Source organism: Macaca nemestrina, chromosome 10 (assembly GCF_043159975.1).
Source record: "Macaca nemestrina isolate mMacNem1 chromosome 10, mMacNem.hap1, whole genome shotgun sequence".
Lineage (NCBI taxonomy): Eukaryota > Metazoa > Chordata > Mammalia > Primates > Cercopithecidae > Macaca > Macaca nemestrina.
In genome coordinates, this window is record NC_092134.1 from 544,611 (window position 1) to 571,899 (window position 27,289).

At 61.5% G+C, this 27,289-nt stretch overlaps 1 protein-coding gene across 17 annotated transcripts in view; it reads right to left on the minus strand.

The window, feature by feature from the left end:
* LOC105490587 (fibrosin like 1) overlaps positions 1 to 27,289 on the minus strand; it is a 96,460-nt gene that overhangs the window by 56,774 nt on the left and 12,397 nt on the right. For 13 of the 17 annotated variants that reach the window (XM_071070743.1, XM_071070744.1, XM_071070732.1 and 10 more), the window contains exons 2-4: positions 21,247 to 21,444; positions 3,029 to 3,118; positions 712 to 747 (exon numbers count right to left, since the gene is read on the minus strand). In XM_071070743.1, coding sequence (XP_070926844.1) covers positions 712 to 747; positions 3,029 to 3,118; positions 21,247 to 21,444 — 324 coding nt within the window. Of the gene's footprint in view, positions 1 to 711; positions 748 to 3,028; positions 3,119 to 17,620; positions 20,429 to 21,246; positions 21,445 to 27,289 lie in introns of those variants that run through there. The other 4 variants (XM_071070741.1, XM_071070738.1, XM_071070749.1 and 1 more) reach the window with 2 other exon arrangements.

The following is a 27,289-nucleotide window of genomic DNA, read 5'->3' on the forward strand; positions in this document are numbered from 1 at the left end:
AGTCCAGGCACGTGTGCAAGGAGACCTTCGCCGTGCCATGTGCACCCATGAGGAGGCACGGCACACCGAAACACACCCGCTCCCCCTGGGCAGACACCCGCTCCCCCCCGGGCATACACCCGCTCCCCCCCGGACACACACCCATCATGAAGGCTGCACACGGGTCTCCTTCCCCCTGCCCGCCACGGGGTGCTGGCTCCCTGGGTGCTGCTCTGCAGTGCCCAACCTGGGCCCAGTCCTCTCTGTCCGGGCTGAAGCAGGTACCGGTTGGGGCATTGGAGGCGGCTGCTCACACCACGGACACCTCCACACCAAATGTCCCAGGCCCCCAGTAGGACCCCAGGAAGCAGCCCGGCCATGGTCCCGCGGATCCCGGCAGCCTTAGCCACAGCTGGGGTCTGTGCAGGCTGACCACTCCAAGGCTCCTGGCAGGGCCACAGCCACAGGGCCAGCCCATCCCCCTGGGGCAGCACGTCAGCCTGGGGGCCTCTGGCAAACCGCGAGCAGGACTCCCCCGAATCTTCACTCCGGAGCTTGCCCGCTCCCCGCCAGCCCCATGGTGCTTGAGGCCAGAACCAGTCTGGGGCTTCAGAGGGAAAGCGGGCACAAGACGGGTGAGCTAGGTTGTGGTGCCTCGGACAGGTGAGGTGGGGGCCCGGTCCTAAGGCCCCAAGGGGACAAAGATGGTTGGGGGGGTGCTGGGGGACTTACAGAGTAGCCTCTCCCTGAGACCGCCTGCGCAGAGCTCTGCAGGAAGGAAGAGGGGACAGTCAGTGAGGCTGCGGCTCTGACCCAAACTCCTAGGGACACACCCGGCCACCTGCCCCGCAGCCCCGCAGCCCTACAGCCCATAACCCAGCTGAGCACCTCTCCCGGGTGGGGACAGGTCCAGATGCCCAGGCCCAAGACCGCCAGCGAGACGTCCTCGCAGGCAGGGGGCACGAGGGCTGAGGCCACGGGGAGGAGGACAGAGTTCGGCGTCATGGGGGTGCCGTGGTGGGGTCCTCCCCGGGGCTGTGTCCTCCTGGCCCAGCCAGTCTGAGGCTCCCCTGCAGCAGCTCTGGGATCCAAACCCGAGGAGGCTCCCACAGAGACACCCTTGGCTAGCTCCCTGTCCCCAAGAGGGAAGGCCCCACCAGAAACGCTCCTCAGAGGAGGCAGGAAGACCTAGGGGAGGCCGGCCCAGGGCCCCAGCTTCTGCTGACCTCCCTCCGTGCCCACCCACCAGAGGGGTCCACAGTTGCAGGACTTCGGGGAGGGTGCCCTGGCTAGTCATAGAAGGCTTCCTGGAGAAGGTGCCAGATGGAGCCCTCAAAGGAGAGTTTACCACAGGGGCCTGACAGGTGAAGGGGTCGGGGCTGGGGGATGGCAGCTGGGAGCCCCTCAGACATCAGGGCACACTCTGGTATGCAGGGGCTGCTGGGGTCCCCCATACTCTTGGTGGGGATCCCTCTGGTCTGCAGGGGCTGCTGGGGGCCCCCCACACCCTTCGTGGGGATCCCTCTGGTCTGCAGGGGCTGCTGGGGGCCCCCATACCCTTGGATCCCTCTGGCTTGAGTGGGTGTTGTGAGGTCTTCAGGACAGAGGTGTGGATCACACCAGCTACACACTCGGACCACCAGGGCCTCCCCCAGCCGGAGTAGAGGGGAAGCAGGCTCAGGGTTGCTGTAGTGGATGGGGTGGGTCACTGAGCCAGGCAGAGTGGGGCTCACGGAGAGGGTCCAGAGCAGCCTGGGGAGCAGGGGGCAGATGCAAAGATCCAACACCCCGAGGGGCAGGGCAGAGGAGGAAAAGGGGGGCTATGGGGCCAGCTGAGAGCAGCCCCCCACTCTCCCAAACCAATCCAAGACCTCCACTACAAAGTTGGGGAGGACATCCCCTCCCCTTCCCCAGACAGACCCTTGCCAGGGCCAGGTCAGCTCCTGAAGGGCCCCAGAGTGTCAGGGGACAGAGCCCAAGGCCCTGGGTCCCGATGGGCCCACCCGCCAGCTCCCGGCTGTCAGAGGGGTGGGGGCCCTTTGTCGCCCCGGGTTTGAGCCTCAGTCCCAGCTGCTGCGTTGTGCCCAGAATGTGACTTCATTCACCATGGGCTGGCAATCAGAGGAAGAACCAGGGCAGCGGCGACCCCAGGTAATTCCCAGTCTATTTTCCTAACTTGTGGCAACAAGATGGGGAGACGGGCAGTGAGGCCTTCATTTAAGTGATAATGAGATGCCTCAGGTTCCATTCATCGGAACTCCTCCCACCGCCCACCCCCCACACCTGCAGGAGCTGGGGAAAAGGTGTCAACGCCTCCGGCCTCTTCCAGGCCCCAACCCGGTGCTCCCACAGCCGCGCTCTCAGGGTCCAGCCCTGTCACTGGCCAAATCCAGCATGAGAGCCTAAGTGTGGGGGGTCCCGGCCCCCCGGGGACCTGGGGCCTAGGGGCCTCTCTCAGGGACACCAAAGGCGTGTCCTGACCCAGGTCAGTGTGTGCCTCTGCCTGGCACGGGCACGTCGGGAGCCTGGGACGCTCGGCCCAGACCTGATCAGGGTGAAAGAAGCACCTTCCGCTGACGTTTAACAAACCCCGGCCCCTGCTGCCTCCACACTCCACCTGTCTCCTGCCCCAGCCCACGAGGCAGGTGGGTGTCCCCAGCAGCGGGGCAGGACCCACGGCAGCCCAGGCGTCCCCAGCGGTGGCCCAGGGGTGCCCATCTCAAGGCTCGGCCGCCATCCGCCTGCCCTCTACCCCCAGGGCCAGCGATGCAGGCGCAGCGTCCAAGGCAGGCTGAACGTTTTGGGCTCTGGGCTCTGGGCTCCTGCTAGCTCGCTCACCGTTTTTTCATTTAAATCTCTCCTAATGGGGAAAGTCCTAATGAGTAAAAAATCATGCTTTAATGAAGGCAAAATGCTAATTGCTAAGACAACGCCTTCATGGGAAACCGGGCCTTAACCAGCGGCTTCCTGGATGCCCTTGTGCAGGACGCAGCGGGCAGACGGCCCAGACTCAGGGAGCCTCCAGGCGCAGGCAGCTGTGGGTACTCACATCGCTGAGCGGGTCCCGGGAGCTGGTGGCTTCGAGGACGCTGTCGTCGTCACTGTCCCGGTCGCCCCCTTTGGACACGGTGACCTTCATCTGGGACAGAGAGAGACACTGTCTCAGGCAAAACTCCACCTCACCATGTCCGCATCGGGGCCCGCTAGCTAGGGCTACGTGCCTGCTCCTGGCACCCTGGCCCCGGGGGCCCCAACAGCCACTGGGCGCTCTGGGATGTGACGTGCTGTGGTGGGCCGGGTCCTGGTCTGGGGGCGGGAGCAGCAGCAGGACAGAGCTCTGCAGAGCCAGGAATGCCATCCCGGCTGACGGCTCACACACTGACAACACACTCTACCAGGATGGGGAGGACCCACCCAGGACCCGCCGGCTCAGTGACATGAGAACCGCCATGTGCTCGGAGCCGCCCCTTCCACAAGCCACTGACTTTGAAGACATCCTGGGGGTGCTGGGGACCACGGGTGGGGCCTTCTCCCACACCCTGGGCTCTTCTCGGCCTCAACAGCCAAGCCGCCGGCTGGCTGGTTAGCACCACCCCATCTGGCTGTACAGGGCTACGACCTCCAGGCCAAGCCTCAGTACCACCCACTGTCCCTTGGCTGTGCCCACTCCACCCCCTTCGGTCGGCACCATCCCGGGGTAAGCAGCAAGGTGGTGGTGGGACCTGCCTGTCTCTGGCCATGTGCCCTTGGGCCACTGCTCAGCCTCCCCATGCCTCGGTTTCATCACCTGCAGAAGGGAGGCAGCCACACTCACTGCCCACCGCCACCACCTCTGACACCAGCCAGCATGGGCGCCGCTGCATGCCAGGGCCTGGCCCAGGCGCTTTGCACGCACTCACACGTTTGCTCACACAGTGGCCCCGAGTAGAAACTATTTTCCTTACGTTTCGCGGATGAGCAAACAGACGTGCAGACAGGTTAAGTGGCCACACAGGGACCAAACCCAGAGCCCTGCATGTATTTAATTTTCCTTCTTGGAAATAATTTCAAATCTGCACAACGCTGAGGGAAGTGAGAGGCCAGAGCTCCTGCTGGCCAGCACCCAGCAGGGACGCCCCGCACAGCCAGCTCCCAGCCTCCCGTGGAGGCCCAGCAGTCTCTCTCTCTGGCCACCTTGGATCTAGAACAACTCTGCACCTTGTGGCGACATGCCCCAGCACGTCTGGGCCCCCAGGCCTCGCATCCCAGGGCCCCAGTGAGGCCCTTTACATTGAGTCATCCTAGGCAGAAGCGCGCCCCAGCCTGGGGAAACCTGTTCCGGCTGGTAATGGCTGCTACAGCCATGAGCCTGGCTCCCCGCCGACCTCGGGCGCAGCCAGAGCCCGCTCCGTGCACCTCCTGCAGCAACAGGCCTCCGGGGTCCCGCACCCCTTCCCTGTGTGGCTGATGGTGCACACAAGGCAGACAGTGCCAGTACCAATTAAGGGATGTCACCCAGGGCCCTGAGGTCCAATGCCCGGGCCCATGAGGTCCATCAGGCCGCACAGTAGCAGAAGCCCGCACTGGAGGAGGCCCCGGCTGGGTGGGGACGCAGCCCCCGAGCAGTCTGAGCCTACTGGGCAGGCGCTGGGGGCAGGGTGGCGGGCTAGTGACCTGCTTGGGCTGCGCAGTAGCCCTCACAGACCCTGTCCAGGCTGCCCGGCTCTTCCCGGCACTGTGGCCTTGGGCAAGGGACTGGCCTCCCCCAGCCTCAGTTTCAGCGTCTGTAACTGTAACATTCCGGAATCCTGGCAGGGCCCCTCGGTGCAATGAGGTTTAGGTGGTGGCATGGCCAGTGCAGCGGATCCTGGGGCCGGGCACCTTCCAGGCCACCAGGTGTCACTGTTGTCACCAGCTGGACTCTCACGACCCCTCCTTTCTCACCCCTGGAGCTGGCATCACGGTCTCAGTCGGGCAGCCCTGCCCGCCGCGTCCCACACGTGCTGCCCTGCTGGGGCCGTCAAGAGTTCCGTTCACCTCCACAGGGAGCCAAGGGTCCCACTCCTAGTGGTTCTCAAAGTGGGGGTCCTGGAAATGCAGCATCACCGTCCCCAGAGCCTGTCAGGAAGGAGTCTCCAGGCCCGCTCCAGGAACCGTGTGTCACCGGCCCCGCTGGGGGTCTGGCCATTGGCAACGGCCCCATGAGCCCTGCACTCACTGCTAGGGAGAGCGGTTCAGGGCAGGACCTGCGCGGCGACAGGAAAGGCTGCCACAGGGCTGGCTGAGTACAGTGGTGCAGGCTGCTCACTGCCCAAGGACACCCAGCCGGTGGGAGGGGGAGGCGGGGCTAAGATACACCCACACAGCGGAGCCGTGAGGAGTAGGGCACCTCTCCACACTTCACACCAACACAAAAGCCATCTCCGGTCAGGGCTGGGCACAGACGGAATGCTTCACCCCCACGCCCGCAGAGGGGCTCAGCGGGCTGCCCTGCGTGTGCTCCTCCCACAGCTGGAGGCCCTGAGAGGTGGCCAGGCAGGTCGTGGGGTGGGGTCTCTTCCCCTTCCTCGGGTGGCCGGTTTTAGCTCTGAAAGTCCCAAGTCTCGAAAAACCCTGTAGAACTGGGAACCTGTGTCCTGGACATAGGGCACGGCTGGTCACCCCCACTCTGTCCCCAGGCAGGACCCCAAACAGCCAAGGGGGCTGCCCTCAGTCCAGCCGCTTCTCAGTGCTGCCCACCAGCCATGCCAGGGGCCAGGGAGGCCACACGTCCACTCCTCAAGGAGCTGGAGAGACAAGATCACAGTCCCTGGAGACACGTCCATGTCTGGGGCCAGAGGGTGCCCCCTTTGCCGTGGAGGGTGGGCAGGAGCTACTGCACCTGTGCCCACCCCAGCCTTGAAGTGTGCCCACCTATCTGTCCACTCATCCAACCAACGCCCGTGGAGCCCCGACGAGTCAGGTACCGCTCTGGGCAGTTAGCAGAGCAGACCCAAGCCCCTGCCCTCCCAGAGTGACAAAGGAGCAACCGTTCCTGGTGCACACAGAAGGTGGCTCCATCTGCCAGGTGGCAGGTGCTGGGGGACAGGCAGCGCAGGCCGGGTAGGGCCCCGGACGCAGTTCACTGATGGCGCCAACAGCCAACAGCCCAGCAGGCCCGGCACACATACTGCAGCCCCAAGTTGCCCTCCTCACAGTGCGCCCTGCTGCCCCATTGAGCCTGTGCTTCCTAGGGTAGGGGGAGGAAGGCTGAGTCTGTCCAGTTATGTCAGCAGGTGGGGTGTGTGGCAGGAGCAGAGTGTGAGGAACAGCTCCTAGCGGGCCAGCGTGGAGCGCCTGTCAGTTTCTGCAACTTTAGTACCCAAACCACAGTTGATGGAAGCCACTAACAGTTTAACAGCCGGCTTCAAATTTCCTGAACCCTCAGTAACCTGCTCCTGCAAGCTGCACTCCACTGGGCAGACACAGACCAGCTGCTGGTGGGGCCAGGACCGTGTCCCAAGAGCACTGGGGCCCTGAGGGTTCTGGCAGTAACCGCAGGAACATGGTGGCTCCAGGCATAGAGAGCTCCTCCCCCAGGGTCCCCTCCCCTCACCAACCCCCTCCCTCCACACCGTCCCCCAGCTCTAGGCTGCACGTCCAAAAATCACTGCCTCTGGGTTGGCCACAGAAACGTGGTTCCACTGGGAGGCTCAGGCTCAGTCAGGGGCTCAGGTACAGCCTGGCCTGTCCAGGACTAGTGCCCTTGAGCTGTCCTGTTGCTGGGAAGGGGCCAGAGAGACAGGAACCAGCAGAGGTCCCATCATGAAGCAGCCAGGAAACCCTCTGGGGCGCACAGAGACCCACACAGACCCACAGGTACTGGCAGGCACACACACCGCCCCAGGCTGAGGGGATGCACCGGCCGCATACACGCACCCACGCCCCTCTCCACCACGGCAGTCACACTGGCCCTGTACACACCGTGTCCCATGCACATGGCTCACTGATTCATCGTCCCACCTACTCCCCAGATCCGCCCCAAGGCTCACACTGTCCTGCACAGGCCCTGCCCAAAGTGGAGCACCCAAGAGGCCCCACACCAGCCCCCGTATCCCTGTGCACACACTGAGCAGAAGGTGCCCTCCCTGGGAACGTGCAATGGTCAGGGCAAACGCGCGCACCACATACGGCACGGCGGGAATGGCAGCCTTGGAGTGGTGCAGTGCACAACTCCGACAGCTACACTCTGCAGCCCTGGTGAGCCTCACACCAATCGGATCACACCCGGGGGACTCTCACACCCCAACCCACGGTGTCACATTCAGACAAGGGCTATCCTACAGGTGCATGATCTCAGACTGGCCGGCGACAATGGCTCCAGCCTCTGCACCCGCAGGCCTGGGAGGGAGGGTAGGAGTCAGGGGCTGCCTGGGCTGCTGTTCTAATGTGGACCCTGGAGAACCCTGAGAAGGGTCCTGTGGCCTCCTCAGACCTGCCAGGCCAAGGGCAGGCCCCCTGGGAGATGGGGCAGAGGTCAGGCCCCCACACCCGCTAGCTGGGCTGGGCCACAGTTCCAGCAGAAGACGGGAACGTGACGCCCCTGAAGAAATGGAGCACAGATACGCAGAGGCGGAACTGCCACCATCCCGTGTCCTAGTGGAAATGTGTGTGGACCCAGCACACCCCTGCCCCAGCCCCGCAGCCTGTGCTCCCTCCTCCTCGCAGTCCCTGCTTCCTCCTAAGGAGCTGAGCCCCTTAGAACAAGGCTCCTGGCCTGGTGCAAACAGTGCTCCCTCAGGGAGCTTTCAGGACCCCTGGGCCTCCCCCAGGGACTGGACGTCATGGGCCTGGACTTCAGACTTTCCAAGCTCCCCACCCGCCAAGGTTGAGAAGCCTCAGGGGACTACAGTGGGTGTCCCGCTCCCTGGCTCAGGGCAGGGCAGAGCAAAGAGGGTGTGGCTGCTATCATCCACAACGCTCCATTTCCCCACCTCCCACAGTCCCTACCAGCTCCCAGCTGGTCCAGGTTTTCTGTGTTTTATGAGCCCCCAAAGCTGTCCCTGAATCCTGAGAGCAGGTGCCTGGCACCACTGTGGGTGGGTGGTACCTCTCTCCGCTGCCTTCGCTCCCAACGGGACAGCCCCAGATCCCTCACAGTGTCTCTACGCCTTGTTGAGCTATGAATGATGACTATGGGCCCCTCATATTTAGCAAGAGAAGAGCCCGACTCTGGGGCCCCTCCGTCCCGAATCTGCCCGGGCCACAGGTGACGTGCAGGCAGACGCTACACCCTGTCCTGCCCTCGGCCCTACCACAGGCCCCTGCCGCTGCCTCCTGGGGGCTGGGCTCACGTCCCTGGTCGGGAGGAGCTGATGCCACACCCACAGCACGTGACACCAGCGACTGCATCCTGCTCTGTTTTGTGGACTGTTGTCCCCACCCTCGGGAGCTCGGAGGGCAGGGGCTTTGTGGCGGTCACTGGTGCTGCTCCGGAACTTGTACTCCCAAGGTGAGCCTGATGGGGAAAGGAAGTGACCCAGTTCCGGGGTCAACCTAAGCAGGGGCTGCCTCAGGAAAATCGCCATCTGCAAAGAAAGAGATGGGAGAGCCCTGGGGAGCATCCCAGACAGCACAAGCAGCCAGGGAAAGGGAGCTTTCCCACAGCTGCTGGGAGGGTGTGCTGAAGAGGTATAAGGAGGGCTGTGTACCTGCTGGTGGGGGCACTGGAAAGGGGGGCCCAACTTCCTCACCACTCATCCACGCTACCTGCACAGCCTCTGGGCTCTCTTCCACACATACTCAACCTACAACCCTCAGACTGGAGGAGTAGCCACTTTTTTTTGTTTGTTTGTTTTTTGTTTTTTTGAGACAGAGTCTTGCTCTATCACCAGGCTGGAGTGGAGTGGTGAGATCTCGGCTCACTGCAACCTCTGCCTCCCGGGTTCAAGCGATTCTCTGCCTCAGCCTCTCTAGTAGCTGGGATTACAGGCACTCGCCACCACATCCAGCTAAGTTTTATATTTTTAGTAGAGACGGGGTTTCACCATCTTGGCCAGACTGGTCTTGAACTCCTGACTTCGTGATACACTTGCCTCAACCTCCCAAAGTGCTGGGATTACAGGTGTAAGCCACCGTGCCCGGCCAGGGGTAGCCACTTCTTAGCACCCACAGCTCGAAGCTCAGGCTGGAGTCACACTGAGCTGAGGGCAGCACCTACTGGTGAGATCTGGCACTGCAGCCCAGCTGTATGAGACTGCATAGCCTATGGGAAGAACGACTCTCAGAGTTGGGAGTGGGGAGTCAGAAGCTCCAGAATGAGGGAAACTCTGTTGTCTGTCTCCAGGACCCTGGTATTAGCAAAGCATGCCTTCCCCTCCTCCAGGCTAACACCACACAGTGTTGTTGTGGCCCTGCTGCTTCCAGAAACTGTTCCTGACACTCTGTTCACTCCACATGCCAACCAGGCTTGGTAAAGAGCTCCTCCATGCTCCCACAGTCCCCTAAGTATTTGTTTCTGTGTCTCTCTTCAGTAGACTATGAGCACCCAGTGGGCAGGGGCTGTCTTTTATCCTTGCCTACCTAGCACAGGCAGGTACAGTAAAGAGGGACTCAGGCAATGTTTAGGAGAGACCAAGCGTTCCCTGAGTCAGCACAGTGTCAGGGGAGCAAGGTACTGCCCCCCAAGTATGGGACACTCCAGTATGCTGCTCCACCTTCTTCTGTTGTGATTCAGATGGGTGGATGGATGGATGGATGCATGGGTGGATGGATGGACAAATGGGTAGATGAATGGGTGCATGGGTGGACAGATGGACAGACAGGTGGATGGATGGACAGGTGGGTGGGTGGATGGATGCATGGGTGGATGGATGGATGCATGGGTGGTTGGATGGACAGGTAGATGGGTGGATGCATGGGTGGATGGATGGATAGACAGGTGGATAGGTAGACGGATGGATGCATGGGTAGATGGATAGATGCATGGGTGGATGCATGGGTGGATGGATGCACAGATGAATGATGGATGCATGGGTGGATGGATGGACAGACGGGTCGATGGATGGACAGATGGGTGGATAGATGGATGCACAGGTGGATGGACAGATGGGTAGATGGATGGAGAGATGGGTAGATGGATGGACAGATGGGTAGATGGATGGATAGATGCATGGGTAGATGCATGGACAGACGGGTGGATAGGTAGACGGATGGATGCATGGGTAGATGGATAGATGCATGGGTGGATGCATGGGTGGATGGATGCACAGATGAATGATGGATGCATGGGTGGATGGATGGACAGACGGGTCGATGGATGGACAGATGGGTGGATAGATGGATGCACAGGTGGATGGACAGATGGGTAGATGGATGGAGAGATGGGTAGATGGATGGACAGATGGGTAGATGGATGGATGGATGCATGGGTGGATGCATGGACAGACGGGTGGATGGATGGACAGATGGGTAGATGGATGGACAGATGGGTAGATGGATGGATGGATGCATGGGTGGATGCATGGACAGACGGGTGGATGGATGGACAGATGGGTAGATGGATGGATGCACAAGTGGACGGATGGATGGCTGCATGCATGCATACATGGGTGGATGGATGGACTGGTGGATGGATGGATGGATGGATGGATGGATGGATGGATGCATACATGGTGGATGGATGCATACATGGTGGATGGACAGATGGATGATGGACGTATGGGTGGACGGATGGACAGACGGGTAGATGAATGGGTGCATGGGTGGACAGATAGACAGACAGGTAGATGGATGGAGAGACGGGTGGGTGGATGGATGCATGGGTGGTTGGATGGACAGGTAGATGGGTGGACACATGGGTGGATGGATGGACAGACAGGTGGATGGATGGACAGACGGGTGGATGGATGGACAAATGGGTGGATGGATGGATGCATGGGTGGATGGACAGATGGGTGGATGGATGGATGGATGCATGGGTGGATGCATGGACAGATGGGTAGATGGGTGGATGGATAGACAGATGGGAAGATGGATGGATGCACGAGTGGATGGATGGATGGCTGCATGCATGCATACATGGGTGGATGGATGGATGGATGCATGCATGCATGGTGGATGGATGGACAGATGGATGGATGATGGACGTATGGGTGGATGGATGGAGAGACAGGTAGATGAATGGATGAGATACACTACAGATGATATGAGGGATGCTGGCTGAGTTAAGGCCTAGGAGACGCATTGCCAGCAGGCTCTTGGGGACACTAGTGTGTCTGGGTGAGTGCATGTGAGTGTCTGCAAGGCCCTGCCCGTGCAGTCCTGTGTGCTGGAGGAGGGGTGGGAGCAGCAGCTATGCTCCGTGTCAGAGTGGACTCCAGCAGGTGTGTGTCGCCAGGTCTGGAGTTGGCCCCTCTGGACTCCCGGGCTGCACCGCTTCTGCCAGGGCCACCTGGGCTGCATCACCTGGTCTTGCTCAACTACGCCCCATCTGTCCGACAGATGAATGACCTAATTCGAGCCACTGCCACTCTCCTGAACAGCTGCAGCAGCCCGCCCACTGGCACCGACGCCTCCACAACCGTGCTGCCTCCATCATGAGTTTGTAACAACACACAAGCTCACGTTGTTCCCTGGCTTAAAACCCTCAGTGGTTTCCCTCTGCATGAGACCAGGTCCCTCCTTAGCCCTATCTGCCCACCCCATGCCCGCTCGGCTCCTCAGGCACACGCCACCAGAGGCCTGGGCGGCTGTGCTATCTACCCAGAGCGCTCTTCCCTGACCACCTGGTCGAACGGTGCCTTCTCTCCTTCCCAGGCACGGCTGTGCTCTCACTCAGACCCAGAGCGCTCTTCCCTGACTGCCTGGTCTAACGGTCCTGCTCTCCTTCCCAGGCACGGCTGTGCTCACACTCAGAACAGTCTCCACTTGCTCTGCCATTGTCCCAGTTATCATTCAACTTCCCGAGGGCCGCACGGTCACTTGTCTTGTCTGTCGCTGCAGCCCCGGGCCCAGAACAGGGGCTGAATAACCAAAAGTACAAAGTGGATGCGGAACGGAAGCGCCTTCCCGAACAGAGTGAGGCTGGGAAAACAGAGGTGGCCACACCCACCCCGGACTGGCTCTCCCCAGGCTGTGGGGAGCAGTGCCTGCCAGGCCCAGGTGCTCAGCCTTCCTCTTCCACTCCCACCTGACAGCACCCTGGCTGGCAAGGCCCCCAGCCTCCCGGGCGGCCCCTTCCCCTGGGCCGACTCTTGGTCTGCAGGAGGGCCCTGTCGGGTGGGAGGAGGCTCTAGGACCCTGTGACCCAGCCTGCTGCTCCCTGCAGGTGGCAGGTCCAGGCCCAGAGTCTAAGGCACTGATTAACCGAGGGCCTCTCTCCACAGGCCCCGCACGGGAAGACCCTCGCCCGCCCGGCAACCAGGACAAAGACGAGCCTCTGGCGTCTGGGCCTCAAACCAGCCAGGCCGGGCCCAGGAGGCGGGAGAAATTACTCTGAGAATTCATAGTAATAAAAGCAAGAACCGGTATCATAATCGCAGCTATGCAGACAGCACACACCTTGCATGTTAGCTCATTTTATCATCTCAACCACCCGAAAACAAATGGACTATTTAGTAACATCCCCACTTTACAGAGAAGAAAACTGAGGCCCAGAAAGCTGCCCTCCAGGGAATGGCCACGGGTGCAGATTCCACAACAAAGCCAAGCCGCTGGGGTTGAATCCCAGTCCAGCTGCTCACCGCGTGGACCTTGGGCAAGTTATTTAGAGGCGGCTTTTTTCCTTCGGCATCCTCATCCGGCAAATGGGAATAGTTACGGGGCTGCAGTTAAACAAGCTGACGCGTGTTAACCGGTGGAAACGTGCCTGGGACAATCAGAAAAGACTTCATGTGTTAGGCTGGTGATAGGGTGCTGAGCGGGCTGGGGGAGGTGGCACTGAAGACAGTAAATGTGGACATCCAGAAACTCCATCTAACAGATGTAAGACTCTTCAGATTACCTACGCCGGGCATGGTAGTTCACACCTGTTCCCAGCACTTTGGGAGGCTGAGGCGAGTGGATCACCTGAGGTCAGGAGTTCAAGACCAGCCTGGCCAACATGGTGAAATCCCATCTCTACTAAAAATATAAAAACTAGCTGGGTGTGGTGGCGCATGCCTGTGATCACAGCTACTCAGGAGGCTGAAGCAGAACTGCTTGAATCCGGGAGACGGAGCTTGTACAACATCATGCCACTGCACTCCAACCTGGGTGATAGAGTGAGACTCCGTCTCCAAAAAAAAAAAAAAAACAAAAAAAAAAACTATTCGGATCATCTATTTCATCTTGCATCAGTTTTGTTTTCCAAGTAATTTTCCCACTTCACCTAATTTGTTGGAATAAAACTGTCCCCATGTCACCTTTTTCGTGTCTACAGTGCCTATAACGGTATTTCCTCTTTTATTCCTAATATTCGTAATTTGTGTTTTCTTTTTCTGGTTCATCTAGCTAGGGACTTCTCAACTTTGTTAATGTTTTCAGAGAACAACTTTTGGCTTTATTTCCTCTATCGTGTTTCCCACCTTATTAATTTTTCTTTTTCTTTTTTTTTTGAGATGGATTATCACTCCGTTGCCTGGGCTGGAGTGCAGTGGCGCCATCTCAGCTCACTGCAAGCTCCGCCTCCTGGGTTCACGCCATTCTCCTGCCTCAGCATCCCAAGCAGCTGGGACTATAGATGCCCGCCACCTCGCCTGGCTAATTTTTTGTATTTTTAGTAGAGACGGGTTTCACCATGTTGGCCAGGCTGGTCTTGAACTCCTGACCTCAGGTGATCCACCCTCCTTGGGGTCCCAAAGTGCTGGGATGACAGGCGTGAGCCACCACGCCCGGCCTGCCTCATTAATTTCTGCATTTCTGTTCTTGTCTATACTACAGCTTTCCTTTATAGGTTTACTTCCTTTTTTTTGTTTTTGTTTTGTTTCTTAAGGCAAAATCTTAAGACTCTAGATCTTTCTTTTCTTTTTTTTGTTTTTTGTTTTGAGACGGAGTCTCGCTCTGTCGCCCAGGCTGGAGTGCAGTGGCCGGATCTCAGCTCACTGCAAGCTCCGCCTCCCGGGTTCACGCCATTCTCCTGCCTCAGCCTCCCGAGTAGCTGGGACTACAGGCGGCCGCCACCTCGCCCGGCTAGTTTTTGTATTTTTTAGTAGAGACGGGGTTTCACCGTGTTAGCCAGGATGGTCTCGATCTCCTGACCTCGTGATCCATCCGTCTCGGCCTCCCAAAGTGCTGGGATTACAGGCTTGAGCTCTTCTTTTCTATTATAAGCACAAGCTAGTTTTCCTTTAAGCATTGCTTTAGCTGCATCCCATACATTTTGACGTAGTATTCCTTATTTTCCAGTGAAATTCAGCTCAGAGGGAGATTCAGGAGGTGGAAGCTAAGAACCTGCCTGGCTGGGTGTGCTGGGTGGGAGGACAGGGGAGTGAGGAGAGGAGAATGCCTGTCAACTTCTAGCCCGTCATCTGGGCGGTTCCAGGTTCACCCACTGAAATGGGGAAAGACAGAAGCTGGTGCGTCTGGTTTGTCCGTGCCAAGTGAGGGGGGCATCCTGGGTCCCGGCGGGACACTCTGGGCTGATGCATGAGGACACTCAAACCATACAGCCGATGAGGTAGAGGATGAGGAGATGACAGCAGGCGCCTGGGAACAGCACGGGCATGAGATAAGCACTCACAGAGGGCACATCGTTCTGGGCCCCCCACACCTCCCTGCTGTCAGCCCTGTGGTCACTGCGCACAGAAGCCACCAGTCTAAACTCAAAAGTGTTGTAAATGTAAGACACCTACTGGCTTTCCTAGACTCAGTATAAAAAAAAAAAAAGAGTAACAAAGATCTGATAATTTTTATATTGATCACGTTGTTGAACTACTACTTTTAAAGTACATGGAGTGAAATGCAGTATTCTATTAAAATGAATTTTACTTTATTTTTTAATTCTGTATGTGACTCACACAATACTCCTATCAAACAGTGCTGCCCTAGGAGAGTCCAGGGCCCTGCCCACCCCTGCTGGATGAGAAGCTGCCCTCTGCCAGGTCCCAGGGTACCCCGAGGGAGCCCTGCATGGGCGTGTACCAGCCCTCAGAGAGGCTTCTTACCAAATCCCTGCACCGTGGCCGGGCCTATGGCTCCGCATGGAAACCCTTCTCCCTCAGAGTCTTCCCACAGCTTTGTGAACTGCTAGGGATGTCCCCTATCACTGCAGCTTCTGGCTAGAGGAGGATGGCTGGTGGCCTCGGCCCGGTCAATGCCAGTCCAGTTCAGTCTGGTACGGGCCACCTGGGAGGACGCCAGGGCAGCCAGGGAGATCCCGGGTCAGGTCGCGGCCCTGTTCAGATCCCTCCGAGGCCCCAGGACTCCCCCTGGACTTCTGGGTGGCCCTGGGTCTCCCTTGGGCACCTGTGGGTGGTCCTGCCTTCCGGCCTCTGCACATCCAGGTACCCCCCCCACCCCGCCATCCCCTCTGCGTCTCTGCCCTCACCACAGTTGCCCAGCACGCTATCCCAGCCTGTCTCCCCACACACAGAGGAGCCGAGCCATGACGCTAGAAGAGGCGGAGCTCATCGTCCTAGGTGCCTAGATAAGGGTCCTGAATGAGCAAACGGGGAAGGCCCAGCAGGTTGCGTTTCTAACACGCAGGGCGGAGCCTGGGGGTGGGACTGCGGCTGTTCACCTGCAGTGAGGGGTTCAGTCAGAGAGACAGGGCCCTCAGAAGAGGGCTGGCAGGCAGAGGCCCACACACCAGGCGCGAATGCTGGGCCAGCTGCCGGGAGGTCACCCACGCTCAACCCCGCCCTCCCTGGGGGCTGCTCAGCGATGGCTCATGGACTTGGCCTGACCTGGGGAGGACCTGAGGGCCTTAGAGCTCCAGGCCCCTCGTGGGGTTGGCCCCACTGCCACAGCCTGTGTCACCCACCTTCCAGGAATCCACCCCGATCTCCCCTTCTCCGCCCCCAACAAAACCACCACTGCCCTCACCTGCCACGGGCTCTGCAGGAACATGCCTCGGCCTCTCCCAGAAGGCTCACGCCCTCCCCACACCCCTTCTGCAGATGGGAGGGGACCAGCCTGCCTGTGCCAACAACAGCAAGGTGGGCAGAGGCCCCCGCAGAGGTGACCAGAAGGCTGATGGTCACCAAAGCGCTGCACCCAGGCCCCAGTCTCCAGAGGGGTTCCTGAGGCAGCAACAGGGTCTCTGTAGTCAGGCAGCGGACAGCCCCCCCATATCCCCAGTCACCCCCCGGAAGGCACCTCCATCCTCAACCTTCAGGCTGCGCTGCCCCCACCCTCTCTACAGCAGCCAGGACCCAAGCCACCTTTCCACCGAGTACTGACCCCTTCCAGAAACAAGAGAACAAGCCACGTCCCACCCAGGCCTCAGGCTCCGATCTGCTGCCTGTGATGGGAGCCAAATCCCACTTGCTGGAGGCCTGGCAGGCCCGCAGCTGTGTCTTCTGGTCAGCAAAGTCAATCATAAAAATTAGAACTGACCACCAACATTTCAACATTGCCAAATCCAGAGAAACCTGGATTTCCAGCTCTTCAGAAACATCAAAGATCTGGCCACATAGAATCTGCATTTCCCAGGGCAACACCTGGCAGCAGTGTCCCCACCAGGGTGCAGGCCTCAGGACACAACACAGATGTCCAGCCCCGTAGGGCTCTGCTGTCTCTGCCCTCCCCATGGTGGCACCCTGACCCCAGGCCAGTGCAGACAATGGGTTCAAGCTGGAGGCTGCAGAATCATGGCCAGGCCTTGGGAGCCCCTCTGGGTCCTGAATGTTTCCTCCACAGGTGTCCTCTGCACCCCCAGCTGCTGGTCACGGGGAGCCAGGCTGCAGTTTCCAGCCCTCCTCAGCCCTCCCTGGCAGCCTGGCCTTCCCCATTAAGGGGCAGCCATGTGCCACTGCTCAGCTCCAGCACGAATGGCCCCTCCCCACTCCCTCAAGCCGTTGGGGCCTGCCCCAGACATGACTCTACTCACTCGGCCCCCTCTGTACTCACAGGAGCCTGGCAGTGGGGGCGGGGGCCCGAGCGTGGAAGGAGGGCAGGAGGCTGTTTAAATCACCACTGTCCCCCACGCATAACAACAGAGACGTCTGAAGGCAACTCCAGCCCCTTTGCGAGACAATGGCTTGTGTGGGTGACTGAGATGGCACCGCCCTCCAGGCCCGCACCCCAAGTGTGCCAGGTCTAGCCCGGAGCTCAGCCAGGGTGCCGCAGCCAGGACTCGGCCCCTCCATGACCCGGCCTTCTGTGAGAACACAAGCATCTGACAGGCCGCGCAGAGGACGCTGGGCTGAACCACCCTCCCTCACCAGTGCCCAGGGCACCTACCCCGGGGATGGGTGTCCCCCAGGCACGAGCTGAGAGGGGGATCTCGACCCCTGCCACACTGGCCCACACAGTAGCCTTGCGGTGGGGGGATCTGGAGGCCAGCACCCTGCATGCCGAGCACAGTACAGACCCCCACTCCAGGCCTCAGATGGGTGGGCAGGAAGGCCAGAACAGATGCTCCAGGTCTCCCCTGTTTGGTCAGAGTGCAATGAACCCCGAGCCAAGCCCAGCACAAAAGCCGTTTGTGGGAATAAATCACGTAAGACACAAGCTCGTCTGTTTAAATTACAAACGCTGATGCTGTTATAAAAAATAGTGGCACGGCACTTTTTATTTTCTTTAATCAGAAAAATAAGCCCTGCGCTTCTGGGATGGAGGCCCCAGGTGAGCACCGGAGGAAGGGGCCTGCGTGGGTGGGGAGCGAAGGGGCCCACAGGCCAAAGCAGATGCTGCACCAGAGGCTGGTCAGGACCCGGGAGGGCCTGCGGGTGTGGAGTCCTCATGAGCAAGTGCAGGGAACTGGGGGTCAGCAGCTGCCTGGCCTGGGAGCCAGGGACACCCACCCCCCTTCCTGACACCCGAGGCCGCCCAGCTGGGCGAGACCAGGCCTGCGGGACCAGGGTCTCCTGTCATTTGGCGCAGGCGTCCAGGTGGTCAACGCTGCCCTCTGGAGGGCCACTGGCTACAGCCTGCCCAGCTCCCCTAAGGTCTGGAGACAGTCAGAGCCCCCTCAAACACCCCCTCCCTTTTGGGCCAGTGGCGTGCCTCAGACTCCAGAAGACTCGAGTGGGGCTGCCTCGAGACCAAGTCCTGAGGGGGGGCAACCCCTGACCACAGGTGGGGGCCGTGGAAGGGGCAGGGATGGGCCCAGGGGTAGCCTTGTAGTGTGAAGTGTGCCCGACTGCATGCAGGTCAACAGTCAGACGGGACACTGCGGGGGACTGTGGGGAAGCCAGGAGAAAGCGCTGCCCACCCTATGGGCTCCCCCTCACCTGCAGACCCTGCGGGCAACCCATCAGTACATGCCCACGGGGGTGGTAGAGGCAGAGTCCTGAGAGGTGGGGGTGGGAGCCTCCGGGTCCCCTGCAGCTCCTGACCCACCAGATAGGCCCATGTGCCCCCTGCAGCTTGGGGGCCCTGGAGGTGGACACCAGCACCTCCTGACTACCAGGGGGAGGGCCTGAACTGAAACCCACACCTTCACCATTCGCCACTGGGCTATTCTGCAGGAACTGCAGCACCCCACAGATCCTTCCTGCCCAGCACACCACTCACTCACGCCCTCTCGCACGCACGTGCACACAGCGCGCATGCGCACACAGCACGCACACACCAGGCTCACGCGCTCTGCACAGGTGGCACGCCTGGGGCAAGCGTGCACGCAGACTCAGAGATGCAAGGACAGTATTGTCAATTCAGAGGCACAGAAAGACGCTGAGGGGCCCCCAGCAAGCTCCCCGCCCTCGGGGGCTGTGTTCCCCTCCCAGGGCACGCACACCACAGGCAGCAACGCGGGTGGGGGCACTGTGACACCAGTGGGGGGAGAGGGAGCATGGCGGGGCAGCACGCAGATGCCGGTTCATCTCTCCTCCTGGTGTGGTGGGCCTCAGCCTGATCACGGCCCTGCAGGGGCTCCCGCCTCCAGCCGAGCCTCAATTTCCAATGACAAACAGCCCAGCCCTGTCTAGAGAAGGCCTCAGGCTAGTCCAGCAAAGCATCTCCGGCCCGAAGGGCAAGGCAGCCTTGGCCCTCAGGGCCCTGCCAGGGTGCAGCTCACACTGGAGTGGGCTGGAAAACCCATATGGGGAGGTGCCCGCAGGCATCAGGCTCCAGGGCTCACAGATGGGGCCTGACGGGCCACCCCGGGGGCACAGGATCGGGTCCACCGTGACCTCAGGGGCCGGCAGGGATGGCCCAGGGCCAGAAGCGAGAGCCGCGGCTGACGGGCTGGCACCAGATCCAACAGGGACCGCCGCGGCTGGCAGAGAAGCCCCAGGAGAGGCCGGCAGGGTGGGCCTGGCTGCCCCAGGAGTGAAGGGCGATCGGGAATGGGGAGCAACGGTTGGGGTTTGCAGGGCTTGTTGGGGCCCATGAGCGGCCGCAGGGGCTGGCAGGGCTGCTCCGGGCCCATGAGCGGCCGCTTGGGTGGGCAGGGCTGCTCCGGGCCCATGAGCGGCTGCTTCTGCTGCCTTGGCCGTCCCGGGCCCAAGAGTGAAGGCGTGAGTGGGCCAGGCTGCTCTGGGGCTTCCACTAACCGCTGGGGCTGGGGCTGCCTGGGGCGCAGCAGTGACCGCCGGGGACGGCTGGGCTGGCCCAGCAGGGACCTTCGGGGCTGGCCGTACTGACACGGGGCTAGGAAGGCCCGCCGGGGGCAGCAGCACTGTCCTGGGAGGAAGCTGGCGGGCCGTCGGCGTGGTCGGAGGGTGAGGAGTGGCCGTGGGGGCTGGTATCGCTGGCATTGGGCTAGCAGCGACCACAGGGGCCGGCTGCGCTGTCCTGAGGATGCCCTGCCGGGCTGGCCACAGTGACACGGGTTGGCCCACGGCCGCAGGGGCCGGCAGCGGTGCCACAGGGTCAGCAGGGACCGCAGGCGCCTGCAGCGGTGCCTTGGGGCCAGGAGGGACCGCAGGCGCCGGCAGTACAGGCAGGGGACCAGAAGGGACCGTGGGGCCAGGAGGGACCGCAGGCGCCGGCAGTGGTGACACGGGGTCAGCAGTGACCGCAGGCGCCGGCAGCACTGCCTGGGGCCTGGGAGTGCCCAATGCGGCCGGCAGGGCTGGGCCAGGCGTGACCGCTGGGGCTGGCAGAGCTGATCTGGGGCTGGAAGGAGCCGCTGGGGCCGGCAGGGCTGACCGGGGCCCAGAAGTGACCGCCGGGGCTGGCAGGGCTGTTTCAGGCCCAGAAGTGACCGCTGGGGCCAGCTGCGCTGACCCAGGAGTGGCCGCTGGGAGGGCTGGCAGGGCTGCCCGGGGTCCGGGAGTGCCGACGGGGCTGGGAGGGACCCCTGGGGCTGGCTGGGCTGGCTGGGCTGGAGCTGTTGCTGGCGCTGGGCCGGGCCGTTCTGGTCCCAGTGGCTGGCTGGGAGCGGCCCCCCTTCTGGGGAGCACACCTGCATGGAAGAAAGAGCACGTGTCCACCTGGGCAGGTGTCACCGCCCGCGGAACCCCCGTCCAGCCCGGGCCCAGGAGGCATGCTGTCCTTCTCCAGCAGCCCAATTCCCAAGGGGGCCGAGGGGAGCCGAGGACACCGCGCAGAGCCCCACCCTGGAAGGAAGGAAGGCGCACACCAGTGGACCCCCTGCAGGGGAAGCAGCTGCAGGCTGAGCCGCACCCAGGACAGAGCCCCACGCGCCAGGGAAGCCCCCACCTGCTCTGACAGCCCCTCCTGGGCAGGAGGCCCCTGGGCAGGGCAGGCAGAGCCCTGTTCCCAGCTGGGCCACGCACCTGACCACTGACCACAGTCACGTGCCTGCAGCCACCGCCGGGACCAAGCGTTCCCCTCCCCACGCCGCACATGTGAGCAGATGGCGCTGCGTGTGGACAGGACAGCCCTCGGCAATGCGCCTGGACCCCTCCTTATAGACACGCTGGACACCTGTAGTCGGCGGAGCCTGATGGACACGGCAGGGAAACGGGGCCGGCCTATCAGTTTGGCGCCCCAGCCCGGCACGCGCGCCTTGCTGCCCCAGATAGGCACCTCTCCTGCTGTGGCCCTAGGCACGTCACGACCCCTCCGTGACCCAGCGGGCTCCTGCCTCTGCTCAGCCCAGCCCTGTCCACGTGTCCTGCACCCCAAGCCTGACAACGATGGACGCGCTGCCAGGCAGGCCCGGGGGCCACATGGGGTGGTGTCCAGGTGCTGGCATGGCCCCGGGGCAGTGAGCACTGACCCGACGCAGAGCTCCCGGTCGGGGAGGGACCTGCTCACCTGCTTGGAGGGTTGCAGTGGGACCTTCCTTGCCCCATCGCAGGCGGGCTCGAGGTCCTGCCCGGGGCTGCCTGCCTCCAGGGGCCGCCTGTTCTCACTCGGCTCCGCAGGGGGGCAGGTTTCTGACTCCCGGGGCTTCTTGATGAGGCGACGCTCCCACTTCTCCTTCCGCTCATGTGGCTTCAGGGCCATATCCTTCTGCAGGGAGACAGGGAAACGCCAGTTAATTGGCGGGACCCCAGGGCCTTGGGCCCAGGACAGCACCTGGGACAGCACCCACCTCAGCAGCTCTCAGGGGAAGGAGCCTCCAGACTTGGGAAGGGCATCTCTGAGGGGAAGGAAGACGGCAGGTGAGATGCTGAAGTGGGACCGGGGTGGGAGTTTCCCAGGGCTCAGCCAGCAAAGGGGCCCGACAAAGCTTAGCCCAGCAGGGAATCTCCAGTAAGTTTCACAGGAGGCCAGCCCAGGGCTGCCCAGGACTGCCCCCTCTGAGCCCTGCTGAGACCAGGGCTGTCTTTCAACACTGAGCGAGTGCCCTGCAGTGGGGGCCAGGGACCACAGGAGCCTCTCCAGGGGACACCCAGGCCCCACAAGAAGTGCTCCTCCAGGCGACAGCCCACGGGAAGTGCTTCCCCAGGTGACACTGTATTCCAGAGGGCCTGAGGGGGTCTGGCCAGTGCTCCCAGATGGGTCTGTGGATTTGGGACAGAGATGCTTCCCAGGGCTCACCGTTGGGCTATCAGACCCTGGGGACACCCCCAGGTCCCCTGTAAACCTGCTGGCCTCCCCTGGTCCCTCTCGTCCCATGTCAACTCCTTCAGAGCACCAACTAGCCTGTGGACAGCCCCAGGACACTCCAGCTCCCGCCCTGCCGGTGGACATCGGGCAGCCCCAGGTTCTGGGGTCCCCACCCCCACACTCTTACTAGTGGTTTACACTTACACTTACTAGTGGTTTACACTTACTAGTAAACCACTAGTAAGCATCTTCTGTATGCTGGCTCAGCTCCTAGCACTAGGGCTGGCGCAGACATACACGGTGCATCAAGTCTAGGATACAGAGGAGCCAGCTGGCCAGCAACAAGCATCCACGAAAGGATAGAATCCTCTCGGGGAGAGCACGGCTGTGAGAAAAACGGCAGCAGTGAAGCCCAGGACAGGACCCACGTCAGAGCTGCTGCCAAGGACCCTGGGAAGTCACTGGGGAGGACCCGCCCCCAAGGAGGGCCACAGTGTCCCCGGGGAGGACCCACCCCCACAGAGGGCCACGGTGTCCCTGGGGAGGAGGACCCGCCCCCGCATAGAGCCACGGCGTCCCTGGGGAGAAGGACCTTGGCTGTCCCTCCAGTAAGGACAGATGACAGGGACACAGCCATGGTGTTGCCGGCCACGCCCTCCCCGGCTGGGAGCCCTCCCCATGACACAAGCACCACCCCCACCAGTCTGAGCTGGAGGCCCTGAGAGGCCCAGCAGCGTTTCCAGGCCCCCTGCCCATGAGGGCTGATCCTGTCACTTCAACTCCGCTGTTTCCGGCTCCAGGAAGCCTCCTTGTCTCCCCAAGACCCAGCTCCTGCCATGTGCTCTCTGCAGAGCCACCACTCAAGGCCCACAGCCCTGCTGTGAGCGGCCTGTTCAAGCCCGAGAGCCCGTGGTCTCGAGAGTTCCTGCTCATCCACCCAGGACCCGTCAGGGCTGCCCGTCCCAGGCAGCTGTGGATCCAATCCCAGTCCCACTGAGCTCTGAGGGTCTAAGCCTGGACAAATCAAAGGCTGCAGCCGAGAGAACAGCTGTTCACAGCGCTGGATCAAAAGTAGGAACAAATCAAGGTGTTACCTTTCACAGTAACTATGAAACCTGCAAGGGCAGCCTGCCATGCAGGGCACCGCTGAGCTAGGATTTGTCTTTCTAATGGGCAAAGAGTCAGAGGAGACAGGCAAAGGGCAGATATGAGAAGGCACAACCGAGTGGTACCCTCAGGGCACAGATGCTCCCCCAGGCCCGCTCCACACCTCTCTCCATCGCCAGTGTTCACAGCTGCCCAGAAGGATGCATGTGTCAAGGGCAAATTGTTTACATTTACCACATTTTCTGTAAACCTGCTTTAATGTTACTTTGCTTTCAAAAAAATATAAAGATTCCTACCTGCCCCTCCTCCCGTCCACAGACCCACCCTCCAGCTCCCTCCCGGCCCCGGCCCCGGCCCCACACCCAGCACAAGGCAGTGAGTTTCCTGTCCCGTTTGACGCGCACCAGAACGTCCATCTGTCCTGCCCCCTGCTTAGCCCCAGGCAGGGCTCACAAGCGCTGCTGAGTGAACATTCTAGAGAACAGACAGCACAGGAGTGGGTGCCCACACCGGGCAGGAGAGGCCTCCGACGTCTCCGGCTCCAGGCGCAGCCCCTGTGCCCACAAACCCCCAGCCAGCGCTGCAGCCACGCTCACTGCAGAGAACGGAGGCCATTCCCAGGAAGCTCTGGGAGGGCTGTCCCAGGACTCTACTCCTGAGGTGTGAGCCAGCGCTCTGCCTGCTGCCCTGAGACAGTGGGAAAGGTACCCAGGCCTGGGATAGCCATGCGGCTGGCCCCTCTCCTGGCCACTCCGGGGCTTTCCAGGGTGAGGCCGGCCCTGTGGGCTGCGCCTGGCAGGTTTCAGAGGCCCCACAGCAATGCCACAGCACTGCCCTGCCCTGCCCAGCTGCTGAGAGAGGCATGACCAAGGAGGCCCAGGCAGGGACCCTTGCCAGCCCCACCGCTGCACCTGACACCCCACTCTGCCCAGTGGCTCAGTCACTGCACATACACCTGAGGGGTTGGTGGTACAGCTCAGACACCGTACAGCGTCCTGTCCAAGGCCACCATGACAGGCAGCAGCGTGGCCACCCCCGCTCCTGTGAGGACCGGAGTCCCCCTTGGGGCAGACCACGGGTGGGGGTGGGGCCGGGACAGGAGTCCAGGCCAGATGGGGGGCAGTCCCCAGGGACTGAGGGACAGTGCGTGCCCTGGGCAGCCCCAGGGTCCTCATTTGTAAACTGGGCAACGGCCCCACCCCCATGGGTGGCGCCAACCACCACACCAAGGTGCCTGGGCTCCACGGAAGAAAGGCCCAGAAGGTTCGCACCGGTAAGTGACATGAGCTCTGGGTAGGGACCCTGCACGGAGCCAGGGAGACCAGCAGCAGCCACGCGCTCACCCACTTCGTTGTGTTCTCCGCAGTGAGGCTGTGCCAGGCACTCTGCTAAGTGGTGGGTCAGGCCCTGCTTTTCTTCTTCTTTGTTTTTGAGACGGAGACTCATTGTGTTGCCCAGGCTGGAGTGCAGTGGCACGATCTTGGCTCACTGCAACCTCTGCCTCCCAGGTTCAAGCAATTCTCCTGCCTCAGCCTCCTGAGTAGCTGGGATTACAGGTCACCATGTGTAGCTAATTTTTTTGTGTTTTTAGTAGAGATGGGATTTCACCACATGGCCAGGCTGGTGTCGATCTCCTGACCTCAGGTGATCTGCCCGCCTCAGCCTCCCAGAGTGCTGGGATGACAGGTGTGAGCCACCACCGCACCGGGCCTGGGCCCTGATTATCTAATCCACACACACAGGACCCCACGTGCTGGCCGCAGTGACCACCCCAGTGTGGAATGAAGACACAGACGAGAGGCCTGGAAAGGCTTCAGGAGCTGTGTCCCCAGCACCACCCACCACCCAGCCCAGCTCTGAGGTGCCAGCCGGCCGCCTCAGGCCACTGTCCCAGCTGCAGGAACCCCTGCTAGGCTGAGGCAGTGGAGGCCCTGAACCCCCCCACAGGTCTGCAGTGCACACCGGGGTCAGCACACGTGGCACCACACAGGGGCCCTCCAGGAAAGCGCAGTGGGGGCCCTCCCTGCAGTGGCTTCCAGTACCCCCAGTAGTGGCTAGGGCCCCAGACCTCCCTGCTCCCCTCCCGGGAGGACCACCAGGGCTGGGCGCAGGCTTATGTGACACTGCTAGACAGATTCTCCTGCAGCAATTCTATGCGACTGCTTTTGGCTCTCTTAATGTCATTACTATACAGCACCATCAACATTACTAACTACACTACAATGACACAAACAGAGATAAAATAATTCTACCCCAGCACACACAGAGCACTGCTGCCCCCTCTTGGGGACAGGGCTGCCTGTTCCCGCCCAGGCTTGGCCTACCCCCTGCAGCCAGGTGGCCACGCCCTGCTCCTGAAACCACAGCAGGGGCCTCTCCCCTCCTTGTCACCAGGCAGGAGGCTCTGGAGAACCGCCTACCCAAGACCTCACCTCCCTGGCAGGCCCCTCTGCTTCCCACCCAGAGTGATGACCACGTTCCCCCAGGCAAAGCCAGGCCTGGAACCCCCAGGGATCTTCTCGGATGGGACGGAAGCTGCTCTCCATGGGGAGGGAGCCCCCGGGGATCTTCTCGGATGGGTCGGAAGCTGCTCTCCACTGGGGGCAGGAGGCTGAGGAAGGATGCAGCTGCTTGGCTCCCAGAACCTTGTTGGCTCACACCTTCGTCAGGTCTGTCTCTGTCATTCCAAGAGCTCAGGCCCAAAGCCCAGAGCCTCTGCCTCTCAACTGTGTTCAGTCTGGGTGCAAACCCCACAGCTCTCTCTGCAGAGCACCTGAGCGTCCGCTCAGCGCCCAGCTGGCACGGCTGCCTCCCATACCCAGGTCCTGTGGTGGCCTGTGCCCCGCCATCCCCTCTGCCTTGGGGTCAAAAGCTGAACAGAAGCTGACACAGGAGACCCTACAGGGAGCCCCACTCACAGCCCCGTGTGGGGACTGGGTCCATCACCCCTCCAGCTGCAAAGGTGGGAATGGGACCCTTTCCCACCATGACCTCTCTCTCCCTCGGCTCATACCCACCCAGTGGGCGACAGCCCCCACGTCTCCCCCCTGCCCAGGGTGTCCCAATGTCACCTTGGCCGGTTTTTTCTCATGGGGACCCCACATCGAGCACCCACGGGGACTGCCCAGCAAGCCTCACTGACACCTCAGTTGTTCCAGAGGCCTCCAGGTTGTGCCCAGCTGCTCCCATGGCCTCCAGGATGTGGTCCTGCGGGCTTGCGGCTCTCGCCTAGCAAGGGACCAGCAGCTGGGAGCTGGGCTGCCCCTGCAGGACCGCCACAAGCATGGTGGCTGCTGCCTCTCAGGGACGGCTGAGATTCCCGAACACCCAGTGAGGGCACGTGGTTGCACTCTAGGGGCAGGGAGGCAGGGTCAGGGCTCCGGGGGGGGGGAGGCGGGGCGCTGTGAGGCCCAGCTTGGCCGTTACTGCTGCACCCCACTCCTTGGGAGCTGTGGAGGCTGTGGCCTGGCCCTGTGTGGGCCGGGAAGAGCTACCTGGAGACAAGTCGGAGACCCAGGCCATTGGTGACGGTGCCAGGGAGAACAGCAGTGCTGCCTGAGATGGAGTGGTACCAGGACAGGTGTGAATGCAGGGTGCATGGCAAGTAGACACGAGGGGGTGGGGACAGAAGTGGGAGAGGATAGGAGGGGTCCTCTGGTCCAGGGCCAGAAGCCTCAGAGACCAGTGTGGGCTGACAAAGCCCAGCCCCGGTTGTTGGTGCGCTAGGTGCCCTCGCTGCTGTTGTGAGTTCACAGGGCCAGAGTGGGCTACGGAAATGAAGCCTGAGCCTGCCTTCCACTCGGGGCCCAGGGCTTTGGACAGGAGTAAGAAGGGCTGCCATGAGCAAATGCACAGCCCATTCCGTGCATGGGGATAGTGGGCGTGAGGCCTGAAGCAGGGAAGTGGGGGATGGTGTGAGGGGCAGGCTGGTGTGGGGACCACAGTGGAGCCACTGTTTGGCCCTGGTTTTATCCCAGGGTTCCAGTCCAGCCACGCCTGGAGAACCGTCTGATAGGGGCTGAGCCTGGAGAGTGAACGAGGTTGCCCAGTTACCCTCTGACCAGCCCAACCAGCAGGCCACTGTCACGTGCCACGCCTGGAGGTCAGTCCCGCTGTGAACTCGGAGCCTCACTGATGCGTTCCTCCCTCCAGCTCCAATTTACTGGAAGGCCATGGATCACACCTGGCTGTGGCCTGC